Here is a 26,701-nt window from a genome sequence, read left to right as displayed (position 1 = left end):
GAAAAGTCCATTTTTACATATTTTATACAATAACTTGTTTATTTATAGAGATACGACCTCGGGCTCAATGACCATTATTGTTGTCCACATTTTTAGGATTACAACGACGTTTTAACCGATGTTCTATCTTTTACCGTTTTCGAACTATCAGCGTTTTAACGCATAGCGCAAACCGCCATGTTTGCCCCCTCCCCCCCACCTTATCGACCACTTTTGAAATAGGCGACATACGTAATTTTGATCACCACAGTCCATATTACAATAATCAGCAATAACATTGCGTACTACTTTCATGCATGCTCAACCCCCCTCAGCTCCTGGACTATAAGTGCTGGATAACATTTTCGAAGCATATTAATGGCATGTACTTGACTACTTATCACCGGTCAAAATCCGTTATCTCTCCGCAACTCTATTTTTATCAATTGCACTTCTATACTTAAATATGTTTAACTGAAATGGCGACCATACGAAGGTAGGTATTTTAAGCCAAATATAAATACTGTAATGGAGATGAGTGTATGATGAGTGGCGCGATCTTGTACTGTAGTCTTATTTCGACGGTCGAGTAGGCTGATGCCCAGTTGCACGTTGCACCGATGGTCAAAGGAATTTGTAAGGGTCGACAAAGTCCTCCCTCCCAAGAGTGCCCAGTTGCACCGGCAGTCAACAATTTGTCACTCGATGCTCCTTCCCCTCCTCGAACGCCTTTACATACCTACCCCCACTTTAAAGTTCCATCGTATATAGTCTGCGCTAAATATTTACCATATATAGGGGACTAACAGCTAACGAGTAATACGGACAGCCAATGGCAACTATGGGACCTACAGTTTATAGTGGGATCAGAACCACATTTTTGCCTCATGCGTAATTTACGAATTGGTCTAATTATCAGGATGGTACTACGGACGTTAATCCACAACTCACACACACAGATCATGCCTATAAATATCCACAAGTCGTCGCGACCTCCAAGTAGTTTAATCACACGATATATAAATTTTGAGAAAACACATCGATTAGTAAAGTGTTAGTCTATGGATAAATCAAATTATAAGATGAAACAGTTCCAAACTAACCTAACCTAACCAAACTTGCTGATTATGGAAAAATCAAATAAAGGTTTAGTAATCGTAAAAGATATTTTTAATCCAACCACCCACTCATATCTGCTTCGCAATACTTTCAATCTGAGAATTCCTGCCCATTCAACCACATTCTTTGAAAGACATCTAAACTATAATGCCATCAAACTGTTCAATGCTCTCCCACTTCAAATCAAGTCCACATCAGATCCGGGATGCTTCAAAAGGCACTTGAGGTCATTTCTCGTGGGTAAAGGCTACTACAGTGTCCGCGCCTTTCTCGCTGACGGACAGTCCTAATGAATTTTAATTATTTTAAATGTTAGTAAATAGTTATTTTTAGTAAATTTGACTTGGCTAATGCATTTGTAATGTTAATCTAGCTAAATAAATGAGTTATTGAGTTAATCGATAAAATATGTTCTTAATATTTGTAACGTGCTAAAATTAAGGAGTTGAATTTTATCACATTACAAAGAATAATGTTTTATTTGTTGTGAAGAGAGAAAAACAGTCAGCGAAAAATAATAGAAAAACGAAATAAAATAATTACTTGGAAAAAAAATATTCAATTTCAATCTACAGTATTTGGAAAATATTAACAAGTTACAGCTGGCCCCAGAGTCGGGCATGCGCAGAAGAGTCAACGAGTTGGCAATCGCGGTAGCGGGAGAACCCGCGCATGCGCATGAGGCACTCGCGCATGCGCCCGAGGCTCGAGTGGCGAGCGCCGAACAAGAGCAACCACGACCGTCAGTCTACCTCCGACCCTCCGACACCGACACACGAGCTGACGAGTTGTTAGAAGTAGTGGTACGAGTTAGTAGAGTGAGTAATACAAACATAAGTATTATAACGGATAGTACTAGTAGGGTGCATAAAACATCGATTGCGACTAAGGTACGCTCTATCTACCATTTTCGGCTTTTAGCCATTTAGTAGCCTATAGTAGCTTGTTTTTTTTCTACTGTATTATAAATCCATACTAAATTTGCAAATTATTCTTACTATTCCTATACAAAATCTAAGATCAAAATAGTTTTTCCTATTTCAATCATATAATTTGAATTTCACTGTCAATTAAACCCTACAGTAGAACGCTTACTAGCGCAGTTATCTACATTCCTATCTGGTAATCAGTCTTTGAACCATAGTATTCTACAGCAGATTATCTCCTTTCATTTATTTTATTTCGATTCCGTTGTCATTCATTTCAGTAAAATACCACCTAAATAATTGCCTGAAGCTTGAAATAATTTCATAACGTAGTAGCCTAATATAATAGCTTGCATTACTAATAGCCTATCCTCCAACTATATCAATTGCTTTGCATTAGTTTCCTGCTTGATTTGGTGTGCATTGTTGTGTAGATTTGATTTGGGCCAAGTGTATGTACACATTCTCCTAATTGTTTACCCTACCCTTACACAAATTTCCATCCTGCAGACGACCGTCCGATATTATTACCGATTTTCTCCCGCAGACGTCCGTCTGGATTCCATAGTAAACCTAACTAGTGAGCAAAGGCGGCTAATTGGCATCGAATCATCCAAACTTGTTTAGGCTAAAGAAAATTAATACTTCGATTATTTCAAGCTGTAATCTGGTTTTGTAAGCAGGGGAACAGACACGCGACTCGTGATTACCCCATACCTTACCATTTCAAAACCCACTATTACCGTTTATCCATCCAACGACCGTTGGGAAGTAATTTTATCCTTGCCGACGACACTCGGGATAATCCTTACTTCCGATCCAACGACCGTTGGGAACGATCTTACCTTTACCGACCCACTTGACTTATCCATCCAACGACCGTTGGGAAGTACCCTTTATCCCTACCGATTACAATCGGGATAACTTACTTCCGATCCAACGACCGTTGGGAACGATCTTACCTTTACCGACCCACTTGACTTATCCATCCAACGACCGTTGGGAAGTACCCTTTATCCCTACCGACTACACTCGGGATAACTTACTTCCGATCCAACGACCGTTGGGAACGATCTTACCTTTACCGACCCACTTGACTTATCCATCCAACGACCGTTGGGAAGTACCCTTTATCCCTACCGACTACACTCGGGATAACTTACTTCCGATCCAACGACCGTTGGGAACGATCTTACCTTTACCGACCCACTTGACTTATCCATCCAACGACCGTTGGGAAGTACCCTTTATCCCTACCGATTACAATCGGGATAACTTACTTCCGATCCAACGACCGTTGGGAACGATCTTACCTTTACCGACCCACTTGACTTATCCATCCAACGACCGTTGGGAAGTACCCTTTATCCCTACCGACTACACTCGGGATAACTTACTTCCGATCCAACGACCGTTGGGAACGATCTTACCTTTACCGACCCACTTGACTTATCCATCCAACGACCGTTGGGAAGTACCCTTTATCCCTACCGACTACACTCGGGATAACTTACTTCCGATCCAACGACCGTTGGGAACGATCTTACCTTTACCGACCCACTTGACTTATCCATCCAACGACCGTTGGGAAGTACCCTTTATCCCTACCGATTACAATCGGGATAACTTACTTCCGATCCAACGACCGTTGGGAACGATCTTACCTTTACAGACCCACTCGACTTATCCATCCAACGACCGTTGGGAAGTACCCTTTATCCCTACCGATTACAATCGGGATAACTTACTTCCGATCCAACGACCGTTGGGAACGATCTTACCTTTACCGACCCACTTGACTTATCCATCCAACGACCGTTGGGAAGTACCCTTTATCCCTACCGACTACACTCGGGATAACTTACTTCCGATCCAACGACCGTTGGGAACGATCTTACCTTTACCGACCCACTTGACTTATCCATCCAACGACCGTTGGGAAGTAACCTTTATCCCTGCCGAATACATTCGGGATAACCTAACTTCCGATCCAACGACCGTTGGGACCGATCCTACCTTTAACGACCAACTCGAATTATCCATCCAACGACCGTTGGGAAGTAACCTTTTATCCCTACAGACTATACTCGGGATACCTTACTTCCGATCCAACGACCGTTGGGAACGAATCTACAGTTAACGACCCACTCGAATTATCCATCCAACGACCGTTGGGAAGTAACCTTTTATCCCTACCGACTACACTCGGGATACCTTACTTCCAATCCAACGACCGTTGGGAACGATCCTACAGTTAACGACCCACTCGAATTATCCATCCAACGACCGTTGGGAAGTAACCTTTTATCCCTACCGACTACACTCGGGATAACCTTACTTCCGATCCAACGACCGTTGGGAACGATCCTACATTTAGCGACCCAATCGATTTTTTTCCTCCAACGACCGTTGGGAAGTAACCTATATCCCTGCCGACTACACTCGGGATAACCGTACTTCCGATCCAACGACCGTTGGGAAATAACGTCATTTTCTCCGACCTATTAATTAGGATTAACCGGACTTTAAAATCCCAACCTATTCCACGATCCGGTTGAAAAGCTATCTTACCACCTTGCAAATCTTATTGTTGGTTATGTGGGCTGTGATGAGACCGAAAACGTAAACTGTTGGACATCGTCCTAAACGTCACGGGTCTGAGCCTTAACCAACAAATAAAACCGGACCTTGGCTTGCTGAGCTTTTTGGACAAATTTTAAGTGTAAACGGCTTTACCAGGTGACAAGAACGTTGTCGACCAGATAAGCGTTACATTTTGGCGCCCGAACAGGGACGATTCAAACAACAGATACGATACGACAACCTGACGACAAGCTTGACGACTTATTTTTAACGAAACTGGAAAAAACGACCAACTTTAAGCAAAGAACATACTTCGTAGGATTGATCGATCAAAATGTATTCATTAAGGCATTGGATAAAAATATTTAGGATTCTCTTCACCCTGTCTGTGAACGAAGACGAGGGGGGTACTATAAGGAAAAACAAAGACCAGAATCCTTGGAAGGCTACAAACCCAGCCACGACAGAATCAACACCAACAACTACATCGGACGTACCGACAACTATAGTACGTACCACGACCGCTATGTCGTCAGAGTTCCCCACTCTCCCCCCTGCTACATCAGCAGCACCATCACCGTTTTCCCAAGATGTCCGGGTAGGCTGGATATATTCTTTAAACAAAGCAGAGTTGCAAAAAGAGATGCAGAAGTTTAAATTGGATACGAGAGGAACGGTCGATGACCTACGTAAAGTGTTTCGAGATTTTTTGCGACAAGGAGTAGTAGAAATGACTACACCACCTGCTTCGACTGACATTGGCAAACGCACTTATTTGAACCCCTCGACTCACATCCATACAAACCCCTTGGATGACGCTGGGTTTACCGGAGATTTCAACCCTGAGGGGCGAAAGTACGGTCAGAATGACCGGACACAAGAAAGTGAGAGCGTGAGAGAAATGTTAGGTCTACCCCCTGACACCGACTTTAAAGAAGTTCAACGAACCCTCTCATTGTTAGTAGGCACAGCGTCTGGTTACAACCAACCCTTGGCAGCCACACTGGACTCTCAAACCCTTACGGTTCAAACTTCTGAGAGGCCAACGATGAGTACAATGCAACAAATGACAGCTTTCAGTCCTACTGTAGTAAATCGATCGCAAAAGGAATCTATGGCAATTGGTCAAATATGTAACCAAGTGCGTAAGTGGAATCTTAGATTTGACGGCAGCAAAGACCCAATATCCTTTTTAGAACGACTCACTGAACTGATCGAAGCCTACGACATAAATCACGATATCTTGATTAGGGCTCTGCCAGAATTATTCAAAGGGCAGGCTCTCTATTGGTATAGAAATAACAAAAATAATTGGAAATCTTATGAGGACTTTCTTCTTGATTTTGAGGAATACTTTCTCCCACCAGATTATAGGAGAAATTTGGAAGAAGAGATACTCAAAAGAACCCAAGGAGAACACGAACCACTTCGCAATTTTGTTGTTGCATTACAAATGCTCATGCGACGTCATGGTTCATATTCGAAAAATGACCTTCTGAATAGGATATTTAGGAACATGAGACCAGAGTATAAACTAACGATTAGAAGGGAGCAGTTCCAAACAGTTAGTGAACTACTTAAACTAGCCGAGGGCTACGAGAGCTACATAAGGGAAAAAAAGAATTACCGACCTCCTCCTGCACCTGCTCAGAGCCTATTTCCCGAAGCAGCTTTTACTCCAAAACCTCGTATTAGCAAGTCTGTCGAGGTTGACATGATTGAAACTCCGAAACCACGTGAAACACCCGTTAATAGGAACATCGACAGATCCACTCCTCTAAATCAAGATACTTCATTGAACAAATTTTCATACCCAGGGACTTCGAAAACAGTTTTTAGGGCTCCCGATAGGTTGCAACAGACACCGATTTGTTGGAATTGTGAGAAAGTGGGTCATAGATTTTTCGAATGCAAGCTACCTAAGATCATCAGGTGCTATAATTGCAAAAAGGAAGGAATACGAACAGTCCATTGTCCTTGTCGACAGGGAAACGGAAGCAGAGACCAGAGGAAAGGAGGTGCTCTGAGTCTCGGAGCCAAATCCACAGAACAACCTCCAACGAATGGCAAGTTTGGCTCGACAAATTAAAGGATTTTAACAACAACTTTTCTCTACAAACGATTCAACGTGACCTGAGACCATTTGTAAATATAGGAATTAATGGGGATCTGTTCAAAGCACTTATTGACACTGGGTCAATGATCACCATAATTGGCAAAAACATAAAGAATTATTTGCAAGCGAACGGGGTATCGCCAACTGCGGTCAATGTTAACGTAAAAATGGCTAATGGTGTTAGTTCAGCCATTAAAGAGGCTTATGAGTTCCAATGCGTCATCAATGGCGAGGTGAGCGAAATTAAGGCCATTAATTTGGACGACCTGACCACCGACATGGTACTGGGTATGGATATAATACCAACCCTTGAGTTAATACATTTTTCACCTGCCCTCACACAACAAATTCCAATCTTCCAGGAAGTAGACACTAAGGAGTTTTCTTCAAATGTTATTTCCGACCTAAATGACAATGACCAACGTAGACTGGGAACTTTCCTTGATGAAGAACTTCCCCAGTTCGACAATGTTAAAGGTATAACTAGTCTCGTTACACATCGTATACGATTGAAACCCGACATAACACCTATCCGACAACGATATTACCCAAGAAATCCGGCAATGCAAAAGGTGCTCGACGACGAAATTGACAAAATGCTGGAGGATAGAGTGATCGAAAGGTCCAATAGCCCTTGGTCGTCCCCGGTAGTTTTAGTAAAGAAACCAACAGGTGCTTATAGGTGTTGTATTGATCTGAGAAAGGTAAATGAATCCTCAATTCGGGATGCTTACCCCCTACCACAGGTTAACGCTATATTGGAGAAACTCCGTGAGGCACACTTTATTAGCACTTTGGATCTCAAGAATGGCTACTGGCAAGTGGGATTAGAGGAAGATAGTAGACCAATTACTGCGTTCACAGTTGCTGGGCGAGGACTATTTCAGTTCCGCGTGATGCCTTTTGGCCTTCACTCGGCACCTGCGACTTTTCAAAGACTTCTCGACATGGTGATAGGTCCAGAATTTGAACCAAATGCATTTGCATACTTGGACGATATTGTTGTCGTGTCAAAGACATTCGAGGAACATTTGGAGCTGTTACGGAAAGTATTTAGTCGACTACGAGAAGCTGGTCTAGTGCTCAATCCGGAAAAGTGCCATTTTTGTAAAACCGAATTAAAGTATCTTGGACATGTGATCAATCGAGATGGTATCCAGACAGACCCAGATAAGGTTAAATCGATACAAGAGTTTCCAACTCCCAAAAATGTTCGAGGAGTACGTAGCTTTTTGGGGCTTGCCTCATGGTATAGGCGGTTTGTACCCGATTTTGCGACATTGACAGCACCACTGACGAAACTACTCCGAAAAGACATGAAATTCAACTGGAATGAATTGGCTGAACAAGCATTCAGAAAACTCAAGGAAAGACTGTCATCGACACCTATCTTAGCGTGTCCCGATTTCAATGTCCGGTTTGTACTACAAGTTGACGCGTCAAATGAAGGGCTAGGGGCTGCGTTAACACAACGGATAAACGACCAGGAAAAAGTCATAGCCTATGCAAGTCGACTCCTTTCCCAAGCTGAACAAAGATATACCGTGACAGAACGAGAGTGCCTATCATTGGTATGGGCCGTCAAGAAATTTAGACCATACCTGGAAGGGTATAGCTTTACTGCGATAACGGATCACCGAGCGTTAAGATGGCTTATGACTGTAGAAAAACCTTCTGGTCGACTAGGGCGTTGGGTACTTGAACTCCAACAACATGATTTCGACATTCAATATAGGAAGGGTACCCTAAACTGTGTGGCAGATGCCTTATCTCGTTTTCCTATTAGAGACAGCTCTGAGATAATCGAATCTGACGGCTGCAAAATTGAACAGTATGCTAGTTCCACTATGACGTCTCAGAGTTTGACAGTGGAGGTAAATGAGATTTCATGGTTTTCACGAAAACTCAATCAGGTCAAAGCGAACCCTGTAAAGAATCCAGACTATGTCATAAGAGACGATAAGCTGTACAAAATTATTCAACCGAAGAACGGAGGCATGGTTGATCCTACGACCCTATGTAAGATGTGTGTACCAGACGAGTTAAGAGGCCAGATTATGATGGAAAATCATGACTGTCCAACCGCAGGACATTTAGGGGTAAATAAAACAATAAAACGAGTTTCTGACCACTACTTTTGGCCCGGTTGGCGCAAACACGTTAGACAATACGTAAGAAACTGCGAAAGTTGCCAAAAGGCAAAACCCGAACAAAAGCTTCCACGAGGTAAAATGCACTTCCGAGAACCTCAAGGTCCATGGCACGTGGTTACAACAGATATCATTGGACCCCTTCCTCGATCCAAGAAGGGAAATAAATATATCCTAGTAATGCAGGATAATTTTACCAAATGGGTGGAGCTAGCGGCTATGAAAAATGCAACCGCAAAAGCCGTCGTAAAACCGTTTACGGACATGATACTTTTGAGGTATGGTGCCCCGGAGAAGATTATAACGGATAACGGTACCCAGTATACGTCTAACATGTTCCATCAGCTTACAGAGGATTGGGGTGTAAAACATCAGTGTACAGCTCCTTATAGTCCACAGGCCAACCCTACCGAGCGAGCCAACAAAGTGGTCAAAACTATGGTTTCCCAATATGTCAATAATGATCATCGAAATTGGGATTTATACTTAAATGAGTTCAGATTTGCAATAAATTCCGCAATACACGACTCAACTCGATTTTCACCGGCAATGTTGAATTTTGGTCGGGAACTAAAAACGCCTAACGCTAGCTACGAAAAATTAATGGTTGCTGAAAAAGGGAGTAACCCAACACCTTTCAGTGAGGTTCAGGATCAGAGGATCGCTCGGCTAAACTGGATTAGACAACAATGCAGAGACAACCTTAGAAAGGCTTACCAACGACAAGCAAAATACTATAATCTAAGAAGAAGAGACAACGACTTCGAGGTTGGCGAAAAAGTACTTCGTAAAACTCATGTCCTATCATCTGCAGCGGATTACGTTGCCAGTAAGCTCGCCCAAAAGTATGATGGTCCATTTACCATACACCGACCCCGTGGTCTAAATCTATTTGAACTAGTTGACGAAAGGGGTAAACTAGCAGGGGTCGCACACGTAAAAGATTTAAAGAAATTTGTTGATCGGACATTACAATAAACATTTCAAAACTTACAAAATAAAACTGGGTACCGGACTGTCGTCTGCACTTCATCCTTTTCCCTACCTATCGCTAGTACACATATTGGTTGCTTATGCTTGCACGTAGCTTATGCTTGGTTGTCTGTTGCTTTGCAGGTGCTTGTACTCACGCATTAACCCCACTGCATGGTAGTATCCTTGTTAAAATGGAGAAGATAAATATGACAAATGATTCGTTGTACCGGTTGAAGGAAGGTTTGACACTTGACGATATCACTATAAATGAATATTTAAAGTTGATTTGCAATGAAATTACTAAAGAGACCCCCGAGTTCAAGGTCTGTGTTCTGGACACTTTTTTCTTTGTAGACCTTGACCAAGGAAAACTCATGGCAGTAAACAAGAGGCTGGAAAAAGTCGTACCATTTGAGCAGGATCTCATAATCGCCCCCCTACACCTCCCGAAACTCAACCACTGGGCATTGATTGTGGCTAGGCCTAAGGTGAGGAGGATCCAGTCATATGACTCCCTAAATGGAAGCCATAAGAGACAAATTTATTCCCTCTACTATGCGCTCAGAAGAGAGGCCAAGTCAATAGGCCACGACTTCCGCTCGGAGGCCTGGCATCTGCAAGACACCCTAAGAGCTGGTCCAAAACAACCAAAGGATAACGCCGTGGATTGCGGCGTCTACATATCCTATTATGCTGACACACTTATGAAAGGGAAGGAGGTCAAGGACGAACCTTTTGACCCACAAACTTATCGTATGGAGATGTACCGTAAATTACTTTCAGTATACGAAATCGACCTGACGAGCCCGGAAAAGCTCAATCCGTTTTCACCCTTCTCGCCCTCGGAAGGAATCGTAGAGAACAACGATGGAGATGATTGGGAAGAAGTGGTGAAAGATATAGTCGAGGCTCTACATCAAGAAGATGGTCCCGGTCCAATGATAATAAAAGACTTAGAACGACAGTTGGAGGAACAAACTCTCCAGGTTGAAGCGTCGCCGGCTCCTTCTCAAGAGTCACAAGAGTCCGACGATTGGCTCATGGTCAAGATAGACGAGGCCACCAAAGATATCGTGGATATGGACATCGAGGAGGCTGTAACCCCGATCAATCCAGGCGAAGTCGCTTATTGTGTCACGGAACCGAACAATCAATTACAGATACCCAGCACTACCGAAGGGGAAACTATACCTTCAAACTCGACTCCGACCAAGTCTGCCGGAACCGAACTAGTTGCAGAACCTTCCCTACCCGGTCCAAGCACTTCGGCAAATGGGACAGTTGGGACAGTCAGAAAAAGGGATCCCAGCAAACACCAGCCGAGAACCAAGAAACGGAAGATCTACTTCCCCGATGGGACCTGGAAGAGGATCCCGGAGAGGCTGCTCTACCAATACCGGGGCTATTGGTGATTCGAAGAGGAAGAAAAAAAAAGACTTTTGATTTTGATGTTTGAAAGAATTTGTTGATTTTGATGTTTGAAAGAATTTGTTGATTTTTTATGTTTGGAAGAATTTGTTGATTTTTATGTTTAGAAGAATTTGTTGATTTTTATATTAAGGAAGAAATGTAGCCAAAGAGGACATTTTTCATTTTAAAATTGATGATATTGAATTACTCCTCATTAGGAGTTTTGTAAATAGTCAAGTTTTGTTGAAGAAAACGATTTTATTTTTGTTTGTCTCAGTATTGTTTCTATGAAACAGAAGAAATATACGTTTTTGTTTTCAAATGAATCTTTTATTTTCATTTTTACCCCGAAGAAGGAGGGGAGTGTAACGTGCTAAAATTAAGGAGTTGAATTTTATCACATTACAAAGAATAATGTTTTATTTGTTGTGAAGAGAGAAAAACAGTCAGCGAAAAATAATAGAAAAACGAAATAAAATAATTACTTGGAAAAAAAATATTCAATTTCAATCTACAGTATTTGGAAAATATTAACAAGTTACAGCTGGCCCCAGAGTCGGGCATGCGCAGAAGAGTCAACGAGTTGGCAATCGCGGTAGCGGGAGAACCCGCGCATGCGCATGAGGCACTCGCGCATGCGCCCGAGGCTCGAGTGGCGAGCGCCGAACAAGAGCAACCACGACCGTCAGTCTACCTCCGACCCTCCGACACCGACACACGAGCTGACGAGTTGTTAGAAGTAGTGGTACGAGTTAGTAGAGTGAGTAATACAAACATAAGTATTATAACGGATAGTACTAGTAGGGTGCATAAAACATCGATTGCGACTAAGGTACGCTCTATCTACCATTTTCGGCTTTTAGCCATTTAGTAGCCTATAGTAGCTTGTTTTTTTTCTACTGTATTATAAATCCATACTAAATTTGCAAATTATTCTTACTATTCCTATACAAAATCTAAGATCAAAATAGTTTTTCCTATTTCAATCATATAATTTGAATTTCACTGTCAATTAAACCCTACAGTAGAACGCTTACTAGCGCAGTTATCTACATTCCTATCTGGTAATCAGTCTTTGAACCATAGTATTCTACAGCAGATTATCTCCTTTCATTTATTTTATTTCGATTCCGTTGTCATTCATTTCAGTAAAATACCACCTAAATAATTGCCTGAAGCTTGAAATAATTTCATAACGTAGTAGCCTAATATAATAGCTTGCATTACTAATAGCCTATCCTCCAACTATATCAATTGCTTTGCATTAGTTTCCTGCTTGATTTGGTGTGCATTGTTGTGTAGATTTGATTTGGGCCAAGTGTATGTACACATTCTCCTAATTGTTTACCCTACCCTTACACAAATTTCCATCCTGCAGACGACCGTCCGATATTATTACCGATTTTCTCCCGCAGACGTCCGTCTGGATTCCATAGTAAACCTAACTAGTGAGCAAAGGCGGCTAATTGGCATCGAATCATCCAAACTTGTTTAGGCTAAAGAAAATTAATACTTCGATTATTTCAAGCTGTAATCTGGTTTTGTAAGCAGGGGAACAGACACGCGACTCGTGATTACCCCATACCTTACCATTTCAAAACCCACTATTACCGTTTATCCATCCAACGACCGTTGGGAAGTAATTTTATCCTTGCCGACGACACTCGGGATAATCCTTACTTCCGATCCAACGACCGTTGGGAACGATCTTACCTTTACCGACCCACTTGACTTATCCATCCAACGACCGTTGGGAAGTACCCTTTATCCCTACCGATTACAATCGGGATAACTTACTTCCGATCCAACGACCGTTGGGAACGATCTTACCTTTACCGACCCACTTGACTTATCCATCCAACGACCGTTGGGAAGTACCCTTTATCCCTACCGACTACACTCGGGATAACTTACTTCCGATCCAACGACCGTTGGGAACGATCTTACCTTTACCGACCCACTTGACTTATCCATCCAACGACCGTTGGGAAGTACCCTTTATCCCTACCGACTACACTCGGGATAACTTACTTCCGATCCAACGACCGTTGGGAACGATCTTACCTTTACCGACCCACTTGACTTATCCATCCAACGACCGTTGGGAAGTACCCTTTATCCCTACCGATTACAATCGGGATAACTTACTTCCGATCCAACGACCGTTGGGAACGATCTTACCTTTACCGACCCACTTGACTTATCCATCCAACGACCGTTGGGAAGTACCCTTTATCCCTACCGACTACACTCGGGATAACTTACTTCCGATCCAACGACCGTTGGGAACGATCTTACCTTTACCGACCCACTTGACTTATCCATCCAACGACCGTTGGGAAGTACCCTTTATCCCTACCGACTACACTCGGGATAACTTACTTCCGATCCAACGACCGTTGGGAACGATCTTACCTTTACCGACCCACTTGACTTATCCATCCAACGACCGTTGGGAAGTACCCTTTATCCCTACCGATTACAATCGGGATAACTTACTTCCGATCCAACGACCGTTGGGAACGATCTTACCTTTACAGACCCACTCGACTTATCCATCCAACGACCGTTGGGAAGTACCCTTTATCCCTACCGATTACAATCGGGATAACTTACTTCCGATCCAACGACCGTTGGGAACGATCTTACCTTTACCGACCCACTTGACTTATCCATCCAACGACCGTTGGGAAGTACCCTTTATCCCTACCGACTACACTCGGGATAACTTACTTCCGATCCAACGACCGTTGGGAACGATCTTACCTTTACCGACCCACTTGACTTATCCATCCAACGACCGTTGGGAAGTAACCTTTATCCCTGCCGCATACATTCGGGATAACCTAACTTCCGATCCAACGACCGTTGGGACCGATCCTACCTTTAACGACCAACTCGAATTATCCATCCAACGACCGTTGGGAAGTAACCTTTTATCCCTACAGACTATACTCGGGATACCTTACTTCCGATCCAACGACCGTTGGGAACGAATCTACAGTTAACGACCCACTCGAATTATCCATCCAACGACCGTTGGGAAGTAACCTTTTATCCCTACCGACTACACTCGGGATACCTTACTTCCAATCCAACGACCGTTGGGAACGATCCTACAGTTAACGACCCACTCGAATTATCCATCCAACGACCGTTGGGAAGTAACCTTTTATCCCTACCGACTACACTCGGGATAACCTTACTTCCGATCCAACGACCGTTGGGAACGATCCTACATTTAGCGACCCAATCGATTTTTTTCCTCCAACGACCGTTGGGAAGTAACCTATATCCCTGCCGACTACACTCGGGATAACCGTACTTCCGATCCAACGACCGTTGGGAAATAACGTCATTTTCTCCGACCTATTAATTAGGATTAACCGGACTTTAAAATCCCAACCTATTCCACGATCCGGTTGAAAAGCTATCTTACCACCTTGCAAATCTTATTGTTGGTTATGTGGGCTGTGATGAGACCGAAAACGTAAACTGTTGGACATCGTCCTAAACGTCACGGGTCTGAGCCTTAACCAACAAATAAAACCGGACCTTGGCTTGCTGAGCTTTTTGGACAAATTTTAAGTGTAAACGGCTTTACCAGGTGACAAGAACGTTGTCGACCAGATAAGCGTTACATATTGCATTTTTTTATTATTTATTGCATACAAAATGTTTTAATAAGTTATAGAAGTGTATTCTGTGCCTAATTGCTAATTCGCTTAGCTTGATCGTCCGAGCTACTTATCATTTCTGGATGTCAACCTCCTTGTCCTCTGCTTTTGATCTTGGTAACAAATGTTCATTACATACTTAGGGGATTTGTAGACAGACACTCCCTCGACATTAGATATTTTGTCCAAATTTAGTCTAGTCCATGTATAGTCTAACTGTAACATGAATTGCGCCAAAAGGCATATTTTTAACCAACCAAAATAGTCGCTTCAGCACAACAATGTCCAGGTTCTGGAACACTCTGTATGAGGCAGCCACTGTCTGTTCAGCTGCCTTTCACAATGGGGCTACAATTGAAGGGTTCATTTATTCACTACCCCGTTCAGCTCTCCCCACCTCATACAGCCACTTAGGTGTAGGGTTGTGCTTTGTTACTGTTACAATATGTGACCTATCTGGGGTATGTTGTGTGCTCTTACTTTGTAATCTGCTCTAATGCGATTACATTTCATTAAACACGTATACTCCCCAGTTTAGTATGTTATTTGTAATGGTGTGAAAGTTGGTCACGTGTGTGTGCCTTTTGGCCTGTTCAATTCTGTAAATTGTTTTGTTAAACATTTTTCATCCAAAAAGCTCACTTTGAAAATATTTGTCACTGTATGATTTGACTTAAAATAGTTAATAGCCATATTTCCATTTCGTGTGCATGTAGGGAACAGTAAATTACGAAATCATTATGCACCTATTGATCAAAAATATATTATAAGTGCTCAAACGTTTTCATTTTTCCAATTCCTATTAAACAAAACTCCATTGTACCTGATACATATACTAGCACAAACTAATACGCCATAATTATAATGGAAAATACCCATGAGATCCGTACTAGAACACATTGTTTTACCTGGAAATTTATTTGAATGGAAAGTGGAAACTTAAGATTAGTGTTAAAATACAGTATTACCCAAGTAACCTATATAATTAAACTGATTTCCTTCTAAGAAGGTGTAATGACGCCAAGATGCCGACATGTGTCCAGTTTAATCTGCACCGACAGTCCCGCGTGACGTAATGTTGAGATGGAGAGGGGGAGTGAGAGAGATGGTGGATGTGGATTGTTTGTACCAGCCTCCAGTGTCAGTATCATTATCTGTGTGTCTGTGTCTGTGTCTGTGTGGATGTGACAAAATGTGCAAATGTCATGGATCATGAGCAAAGTCAAAGGTAACTGTTTTGATTTGTTTTTGTTTTATCGCAGATTTTTTAATTGCAACTAACTTTTAGTACTTCTCTGCGTCGCCTTGTTCCAAATTTGGGAAGTCAAGGAGACCCAGTCACTTTCTATGCAGCTGGTGCAGATTTTGAATTTTCCCACTATACGTGGAGTTTTTATCGTTGTTTATGTGCCTTTTGTTGTTTTGGACTCAATTGTCGTTTGTTTTATTTTGTTATTTGCGTCGTTACTTTTTATCATCACATGCCACAAATTCGGAGTTTATATAAATAACAATGCAGACAACTTCTCTCTGAAAGTGACGCGGTTAGGTTTTAATTTATTTTGTTTATATTCCCATTAGTAAGAGGCGTTTGTTGTTCTTTGTAATTATTGTCTTGTGTATTGACAAACCTGCATTTTTGAAGGAATAAAACACGTTGGTCGTTTTGGAACTAATCGTCTATTTTTTTTTCTAAATTACCGCTGTACATAAACAAGAAACGAATGTACGATAAAACAAGAATAACTTACAAGCCCAGTGGATGATTTGTAATGTTTTTAAATCACTCCTTAGTGGAGATTTGTATTGTAAAAGTAAAAGGAACTCCTGAACAAATTTGCAAGCGTTCATGTCCTCCGGTTCAAGGTGTTGTTTGCAAAGGTGGTGGTAACAAATTTTTGTTTGAATGTTGAAAAGTGATAAATCACACAGCTCCAGCTGTTGAGATTATATAAGTGGCTAGTGAGTGATCAATGCCGTGTTATTTGTCAAGTCAGTGTACAATGTACATACTGTCGACCACGGACCACGCAAAGATCCTTACAGCGACAAAATCCAGAACCTCCATTGAAGGAAGCGCTTCCACCCTGGACACCCCACACAGTTAATTGTTGGATAGATGTTGTCAGACGTCAGACGGCTTCCTAGGCTATTGTTCGTCCTAGAAGTGTCTAGTTGTGTGGGTAAAGATGAAGGATAGACCAGACCACACAAGTAGACCGGCTACACCCCCTCATGCACCTACACCTTCAGTGCTCCCTTGTGCATGTGACAGACTGTACCTGAATACTTGGACAGCGATGGAGAGGCTGAAGGATCATGAATGTATTTGAAGGATTGAAATATGGAATAATGGATTTTTCCTTGGAGACTATTATCTATGCAGTAAAGGTATTCTTGTTACGGAGGCCATAATTATCAAATTTATTCGTTACTAAATAAGTCAGAAGCTTTTTGATGGTTCCAAATTGGACCCATCCAGATGTCGTTGATCATCGTCATTTTAATAAATGGTCCTGGCTGAAGATGAAGCACCAGCTGATCTTAAAGCAATCCAAAGCAATTTTGACGGAAGGCGTCGGAGGCTGAAAGGAACGGGACCGAGAGCGTCGGACTATAGTCAGTAACAGAGCTGTCATAACATTCATTTAACACTAATCATTCACTTATTTCGCCTCAAAAGATACTCTGGTGTGTCGGCGTCGTATAGATCTGATATAATCAAAAGCTTTTCATATCATACATTCGTACTTTTGATAGCATTTGTATTTTACACACGATACTTAGTTCAGAAGACCTTTCCAGTTAGGTTGCTTTAGTTTTCTCATTTGTGGATATAATAACATTTTCTCAAATTTGAAAGATTGCGCACAACTTAATTGGGAAATTGAACACTCAGCAGGTTTGTCGCAGCGAGGGTGTGTTTCTCTGACCAGTTTTTCTCTAGCACCGTAGTAGACCTGTCGGCCTCCGGGTTCTGTTTAACATCCGTCTAAATGGTTCGGCAACAAGCCTAGAGCTGCTCTGGTCTGGTTTTCAATTTCGGCGAGCTGGAGCCGTCGCCGCGGGCCGACCCCGCATCAGAACCTATCAGTTGGGTGGCTGAAACAACGTCTTTCCGCTCCTTTCTTTCCGATTTATCGGTTGAGTTGTTTGAACTCAAGGCATGGGAAGTGGACCGTACACCCTTAGGAAGTAAGGTGTTCATACAGTAGGCCTGTAGAGTATTATCTCGATCTCCCTGAAGACCTTTGGTTAGACAATAATTGGGTAGCTGAGTGAAGTGCGAAGGTATTCAGTTCGGTCCTTGAGAAAAGTCAGACGATTTTCTTTGTTAGAAACTGGCCCGAGTTGTTCTTAATCATTGGCCTTTTACTCAACTGGAATATCTCGGATCTAGGCCGTGGCCCCATCAGTTACCGTCCCAAAATGACAAAACCGTTAAAGAGGAAGTCGCAATGAAAGTTCTGTCGAGGTTAATGAGTGGTGGTCCTCGAGCCTCATAACGTTTTCACTTAGTATTTTAAACTGTTTTGTTGCTTCGTTTTATTTTCACAGAGCAGAGATTTTAACAAGCGGTTGGAAAACAATCATTATAACCATAGGCTGTTAAGCTGCGATAAAAGCTATACAACGTTGCATACTATTTACGCATGCTCAGGTTTGTTGTGCTTGGAACTAGTTTCACGACTGGTTGCGCGGCTATCACGGTTGTATGTCGCGGTGACTCATCCGATACTGATGTGTTGTGATGTGATATTTATGAGATTTGACACATCAAGATAACGCTTACTTTGGCTTGTTGATGTCGTTATAGGTCAGTCTTTCTCAGTTTTTCCTTCAGCTTTGATCCGTTACCGAGATAGTAGGTATATCATTTTCATTCAACGATTGGAAAGCTAAAACGACTATGTAATATGAGGTGTGTTTATTTGTAAAGTGTACTAGTAGTTATATTTTGAAATGTACTCGCGTAAAACATAGTAAGTGTGACTGATGAACAATTCTTTGTGTTCTCATAGTTTTAAATCAGAAATGTCCACCGTAATTGTTATTGTTTTGACATTCATTTATGGAGTTTTGCTTGTGATGGCGCCTTATAATATTCGTGGGGAGTCCATTAGCAAGCTAACTGACATCCTATTCCAATTAATACTAAAATCATTGTTATGTCACCATTAAACGCTAATGGAAAGATCGATGGTGGAAAGTCGCATTAATCCCTTTGTCTCAACGTAAAAACAACAGGTGGCCGTCAGGTGGTGTTTTCAATATTGTACTTTTTAACGTTCTTTTAACAAAGTGGTTCTTTCACTCAAGTTCGCAGTAAAAGAAGATAACATCATTATTTGGCTTCAAAAATAACGTTCGTAAAATAAATAAGAGAAAACAGCAATAACTTATTATGTTAATGCTATATGCTATGTGCCTTATATTTAGATTTTTTTCATAACTGAATAATTAAAATGAAATATCATGTTGAGATAGTTCTTCTTGGTTATATGTCAATGTTTCCCTCATAGATGATCACGACCAAGACCTAAAAGCTAGTGGTGCTCCGAACTACTGCATCGTGATGAAGTCATTGGTGATTAGCGAGATTCGAACCCTGAACTCCTTGATAGTAGTGTTGCTCTCTACCATTAGTCGATATTCGCGTGCAAATGCCAATAAATTTCTACGTAACTGGAAATGGTTTACCCATCCTTGTTTCGAATTGTGAGATAGTAGTTGTGTTCCAAATCGCTGATGCCGTTGACTCCTGGTATTGGTAGAGTGCGGGACTTCGTTCCCTAAGGCTACGGGTTCAAATCCCGCCAATCACAAATATATTTACAGTAGCCTGAAGGTGGTTGATGGTGATGTGAAGTGGCCGTTTTATTGTACGACGCCCCCACAGCTGACTGTGGCGCACGCGCACGCCCCCACACACGCGCACCCTCCACTTCCTGCGGTCCCCTCTGCCCTCTGCCACTGTCACTACTCGTCTACTGGTCAGTGACGTACGGTGTAGATTATAGTGCAGTGTTGTGTTGTATTGTTGCGGCCATGCGACAGCGACACACCGCCGCAGAGTCACCGTCCAATGGCATCGTCCTGGTGAAATGTAAGTTGAAAATACAATATATCATCTGTTAAAGTACCAAAGGAAAAACATTCACTACCAACGCAATTCGTATGATTTTAGTAATTAATATTTTAAACCAAAAACTGGTTATTTCTTCAGCAAGAGTATGAATTAGCATGATCATAAGAAAAGTTAGTGCGTTCTTATCAACGAGCACATAATATAAAGTTCTTATCGGCGTAAAGCTGTAAAATATAATTTGGCTATTTAAATTTAGTTTATAACTTGTGCTTACTGACGAGATTTCAGCAATCATAGTTAACTTAACTATCTTCGAATGTGATAGATTGTGTTATAATCAGGTAAACATTGATTGCAAATTTCACGTTCTCATACTGTATTGTTTCCATCGATCCGTTAAGTATTTAGACCTTATACTGTTGATTCATACTTAGAACATAAGTTGCTAATTATTCTGTTGGGAATATCTATTCAGCAGCGGTCAATCTGCTTATAGTGATCAACGGACTGTGTTTTACGGCGATATAAACAACTCAGTTCTTTATATCGTTGGTGTTTTAGCAGTATGCCTATCTTCTTCGTAACGGCCTTTATCTCTCCAAATTACTTGTGAAAATTAAAATAATCTGTTTGATTTAGCATTGTGTATAGGATGAAGTATATGTTAGCACAGCCACACAGAGCCATGTACACCAATGCGGAATTAGCAAAGTAATAAGTATACCAACATAATCGCTGATAGAATAGCGCCTACGGTACTAGCAAAGTGCTGACTGCTGACCGTGCTGACAGACCAGTCGGAGCGGGAATGCAAACTCCACTGCATTCTCTTACAGAACGAAGTCAGAGACAATAATTTTATTGCCCAGGGGTATTAATTAGTCTATTGTATATTGCAGGTCTGTTTTCTGCCATAGCTGTATAGAACTTGTTCTAGCTAAATTCGTGATCATGACGGATTAAATACCGAGAATGACTCGAATGTTTTATCGTATTCCCTATATAGTACACCATCGTCATTCACGTCGGAAACACACAGCCACTGCATTTCTTGTGCAATAGAAATGCTTACTTTTGCACTAATTGTGAAACATGGCGTCACTGTGGGTGCGGCAGATACTTGTAATAGTTTTACCATTGTTGAAGGGATTGAATGTGTCGGCGCTTCTACTAATCCTCTAGATTACAAAGCTCTTTCGCAGTTTATATTGAACAGTTACAGAATATTTTCATCGTCAGACGTTGCGGTTTCCTTCATGGGGAAGTCATGTTCTCAGGAATTCGGTAATATTGAGTTAACTAACTTTCACTCATCATCGCCGAGATGATCTGATGAAAGTCATCAGAGTTGATTGATCATCAGACAGGACGGCATAGTTTGATTAGTCCATTTCGTTTAGGTTTGGATTGACGAATGTTGTCCGTCAATTATCTCGTCTAGCAGGGATGTCCATAAAATGTTCATAATATTTTATGATATTGTAATAAGGTTTATTCTGAAAAAGGGTTTTTAACACTGTTCTGACTCTCTCCAACTAATCACCAAAACATTGGTGCGTTAAGCGGTAAAGCATTGCAAGTCACTAATTACAATTGCGTACGTCGTTAGCGATTCAACCACAAACCTCTCGAGTTGTAACCTCACATTTTATTCTAAATACTCCTCCAAATACAGCTATGTGCAACCAAATTTTAATTCTACTATTGTAGCGATCATAATCAATATCACAGACTTGTTTGATGCGAGATCGATGCCATTATCAGATTCTTGGCTACAGAAGAGTGGGAGAAATATCAGCTGTTTTGACAGGTGGTCGGTTGAGCAACAGCTGTTCGTCCTTCGCTGCTGCCAGCTTACCAGCGAGAAATTGACCTTTCGTTGTGCCAGAGGCATAGTTATGTTCTCAGTAAAGTCCTAGGCAAGTGTTTGACTCACAAATTCATTACGTTGAATATTATTAGTTTACAATTGTAGTCCAGCCGTGCATTTTTAGTTTCTCACCCTATACATAGCATATGGAGAAAGTATTTTTTGATAGTGTACATGAAAACAAACACTCATTATTTAATAATCAACTGATAACTAGGCTATATGTTATTCGGCTACGTTAAATGTAAAAGACTCGAATCTTGAGACATAGCTTAACAGCTTTTTAAGGCTGGACGCTGTTTTGTCATTCTATTCCAAATTCCTATTCAGATGAGAGGTGGCAAAAAATCTAAGATAGTTATGTTATGTTTGCCAACACTTTGAACATCGTTTGTTCGATACTAGTGTTGTGAGTTTGGTTAGTTCGAATATTGGCTCCCATTGATTGGGCTTATCAAAATACTGAAAGAATAATGTGGTTTTAGTCGACAAATATAAACGCTATATTTCGTGGTATCATATACAGTACATCTGATCACATGTTTAGTTGATATTTCCAAAGTGGGTCGAGAAAATGCCGTGCCCTACAGCAACATTGACCCCCAGAGGTATTTGATTGGAGTAAAGGTAGACCTAGATGTAGGCGTGGGCTTATCGTTGTTTTAGCCTTGACACCAGAATCAATAAGTTGCATGCGGACTGACAGACCTAATGACGCTAATTATCAGCAATTGGCTGTCAATACTTTCCTTATCGTGTAATGTGTTGGAACTGACCGAGTACTATCCATCATTTGTACAATCTCATACGAAAAGTAACACCAAGTAAGACGAGATAGCAAATTTGTGAAAATTATACGTTATGGTTTAAGAGTGTTTATTGAGAAATTTTATTGTAAATTCGTTGACAATGTCCATTTATCAAGGGGCTCTTGCTATCGTGGTTCTTGTTATTGAAGGTTATATTTTTTACTGTCGGGCAATCCATGATTTTATTTACTTTCATAAATAAAGTAGATGCAATAAGTAATAAAATAAAAAAATTGGTTATATTTTACCTATAATACAGAAAATCGTTATAAAATACCGCTTTGAGTTTTAAACAAGAGTTGAGTTGAAAAGGCTATTTGTAAATGTTCAAATACCACGTAATTTTAAAGAATACTTTCGGAGAGTTATTTATAGTTTCGTTTCTCCTGTCCAACTAAGTGTCACAGCGACGAACGTAATTTTTTAGTGTCTCCCAAAAATAGTTTTTTGCAAACAGCATTCTTGGCTGAAGCAATGAGGCTATTGGCCCTTGGTTTTTTTGTAAATTTGATTTTCCAACTTAAAATGGGGCTTCCAAAATCAATTTCCAAAGTTATTATAACGCACTAATGTATTTTGATTTCTTCTCCTATACCGTCCACTTATTTTGAGCAGTCCAACTTACTTTAGAGCGACATTGCAAAAAAAGCACAAAACAAAGATGCGATCCAGTTCCGCACGGGTTGGCGTTTGTTTAGTTTTTGTACCAGTTAGCCGTGTTGTGGCTATCAGTGACGTTTTGACAGCGGTGCACCTGTCGTCGTCACGGCTGGCCGAGCTCGCTCCGCTCCGCCCTCGCCTTTGTATAGCCGGCCCTCGGTGGTGAAATGGCTGTTTGATTAGTTTGAAACATTGGCTGTACAATTGTGAGAATCAGAAAATTGGACAACATTTTTCACCTTGTTGTGACTAGAATGATTTCTAACCTAACCTAACTTTGAATTTAAAAGAGCCGGTATCAAATGGCTTCCCGTAATGTAGTTACAACCATTCAAATAATTTTTTATAAATATTATAAAACTATTGTTTTGTTTTTGTTTTATTATTATTTTTCATATATTTCTTATGAAAATAAACAGTCATAGTAATTTGATATAGGGATATAGAAAAAAAGATTAGTAGGTACACAATGTTATCTAGGTGGTTTGAAAGTTCTTGAGAAGCATTGGCCATAAACAACAAGAGGTTCAATATTTGGCCCAGGCTGAATCAATATTTGATTCAGTATAATGTTAGTACTAATGTCTATTCAACATGGTGTCTTTTCATTGTGGCGCTTCAATTAATTAATATTTATATTTTTTCATCAGCATTGTCCTTTTTATTTTACTTTGTAAAATGGTTTTATAATGTTACTGGTTTTAACCAAACTGTTATTTGATATGCTAAATTCCAGTTTTGACAGTTAAATGTCAGTTGAGAAGTTGTAAAAAAACAAAGTCATTCTTTAAGATGAATCTATGGTAAAAATAAGGTAGAACTGTGAATGTGCACAAGATTAATGGTTCTGGTGCCGAGTTTCTAGATGAGTGTAACTATTTGGAACCATGAATGAGTGTTTTCTATTTTGGACCTGTCACAGTCAGAGAAACACATTCCACAGTAAAATGTGTAAAATTAGCAGCATCTGTATCTGTGACCAGAATAATTGTGACTCGCTAATGTAATTTGTGACGGGGGCGAACACGAACACTTCCGTTTTCTGTAAATCAGTTGCAAGATTATTTAGCATTGAGTAGGTGGTTAGGACAACATGAGGTTGTAGGGGCTCTTGTGGAAGTTTGACTCATTCTGAACAAAAAAGTTAGGCACCTTTTCATGGTTTGCAACTTGGTTCAAACATTACGCCACAGGATATTAACTAGTCAGAAATTAGTTATTTAAGTCTGTAGTTTGTTTTAAGCTAAACAACATGTCATATTCTTTTCTGATATTAATTTTCTGCGCTTAAACTCACATCAAATTAGAAATAAGTACCTTACTAAATTCTATAGTCAAAGTCCAAATCTTTTAGAAAGTTCTCCGATGTAGGGTAGGTAATGAACTGATTCATAAGTAATAATGGACTATGTTGAAAAGTGTATTGAACTGTGTATTGTGTTGAATCACAGTATTTTATTTAAATAAATTTTGTTGGCATTAAAAATAAAATATAAATTTTTTTGATTGCAGATGAAGCGAGATGCGTGTCTCACGGATCATCCTGGGACGAGAGTTCTCACGACCAATCACAGCGCAGCTCGGGATCCGAGCCAGACCTCTCCTCCGGCGACGAGAGCAGCAAGTAAGTTATTGAACATATTGCAGTAGTCTCAATTATCCAACCTGAACTTTTCGCAGCAAAGTCGGATGGCACAGAAATCAATAAAAAATACATTGTTAACATGTTGTAACAATTGAATTAATAAAGTTTCTCCAATGTTAGATTTATTGAAGGCTTTGAGATCATCACAGAGACCATCATCACAAATAGTGTAAAAATATCTAACTAAATAAACACACTCGCCCCACAACTGTAACTGCAAAATATAAGTTGAGCCACAAATCTCAGTTGTTAGCATTGACACTCAGGCTTGAGGGTAACACAGAGGTTTGCAGTTATTGGAGTTAACAAACTGTTTGGTATGTCTAAACGATTAGAAAGCACAAGTCCCTAAACCCTGGTGTATAACTACAGAGTACAGTTGGGGGGACAAATGGGTTGTGTTGATATAGTTACTACTGTGTACAGTCCATAATAAACTGAAACAGCGCATGATTTGACTTTCCGCTGGTAGGGAAGGATAAAACAGAAGGTTTGATAGTCGTAGTTTGGATATTCAAGGCTTAAATGAGGGAAAGCTGCTATACTTTTGAGTAGAAAAGGTTTGTCTACACTTGCAACCCATCACTACTTGCAGTAAGTCTTTAACATAAGTAACCAATTCTTTCAGGAGAACAATAAAATGGGATGTCTTAAGTTCAGAAGGTGTCATGGTTATAGAGGTAAGGGAGGACCAAGTTTGTAGTAAATCAGTTCTTTTGATTATTGAACAGGCCTAAAGTGCACAAAATAACAGTAGAATTGGGGAAAAAACACTGTTATCTGTAGATATTTATAGGTTTTTCATAAAGAATTAACTTTCTATAGTACTGGAAGCTGTTTAAGTATTTTTGTAAAAAACCTGAATAGTTAAAGTCATTTCAAATCATTGAGACAACCGATTTGATTACAATCTTAGTTACTTACAAAGAAGACAGTGTCATGATGGCCACAGTCACTAAGCATGCTGCTGACTGTGCATGTGCAAGAGTTGTTGTTTGCATGCTAAGTGTGGCCATCTGTGGCAACAGCATGTCATCTGAGTTAATATTGTATAACTTGCCATGAGTTTAAGTCACGATTTACAGCTCTGCACATCTATTGCATCACTTTAAGTTGTATCATGGACTAAGGAACCGTTGTATGTAATAGGATTAGTCTTCAGGGTTCACAGTTCTAGTAGATTATTTAAAGTTCTGGACAAAAAAAAGAGAGACTTCTTTTTGAGGTAATCAGTTATTTTGGTCTAGTAAAGTACTACAGTAGAACCTTGATAACAAGACTCTAAAGGGGATTATTAAATGAGACTTGTTATCATGGTTGACTCCTTATTGAGGTTTGCAATAACATGTGATTTGGGGTAAAATAAATTCAACGGGATTAAAAATGACACTTATTATCAAGGGTGACTTGTTATCGTGGGTCTTCTTATCGAGGTTCCACTTACATTAGAGGATTTTAAGTAGGCTCTAAGGTTAATAAGTAGTGTGAGGCATTTAAATACAGTCGGCCAGTTTTCATTGTCGTTTTTAAATATATTTATGTGTGTCAACTTAAGGTTAACTTTATTTTGAAGCACCTCATAATATTAAATAGTTTATTAAGAAAATATAAATGCAATGAAGTACTGGTATTACTCTAGAAAACTTTAGTGATAACAGTTACTGCTATATAATTCAGGCATTGATTGGGTAGA

At 40.5% G+C, this 26,701-nt stretch overlaps 1 protein-coding gene across 5 annotated transcripts in view; it reads left to right on the top strand.

The window, feature by feature from the left end:
- Positions 1-26,701, top strand: part of LOC129002499 (rho guanine nucleotide exchange factor 10-like) — a 92,273-nt gene that overhangs the window by 50,125 nt on the left and 15,447 nt on the right. For 3 of the 5 annotated variants that reach the window (XM_054430344.1, XM_054430346.1, XM_054430345.1), the window contains exon 4: positions 24,876-24,987. In XM_054430344.1, coding sequence (XP_054286319.1) covers positions 24,876-24,987 — 112 coding nt within the window. Of the gene's footprint in view, positions 1-16,049; positions 16,164-19,973; positions 20,043-24,875; positions 24,988-26,701 lie in introns of those variants that run through there. The other 2 variants (XM_054430348.1, XM_054430347.1) reach the window with 2 other exon arrangements.

The sequence above is a fragment of the Macrosteles quadrilineatus genome, unplaced genomic scaffold (assembly GCF_028750875.1).
Source record: "Macrosteles quadrilineatus isolate MER2022 unplaced genomic scaffold, UCM_ALF_1.0 Scaffold_9__3_contigs__length_116548681, whole genome shotgun sequence".
Taxonomy (NCBI): Eukaryota; Metazoa; Arthropoda; class Insecta; order Hemiptera; family Cicadellidae; genus Macrosteles; species Macrosteles quadrilineatus.
Note: the sequence above shows the minus strand (reverse complement) of the source record. Positions and strands in the feature narration are given on the sequence as shown.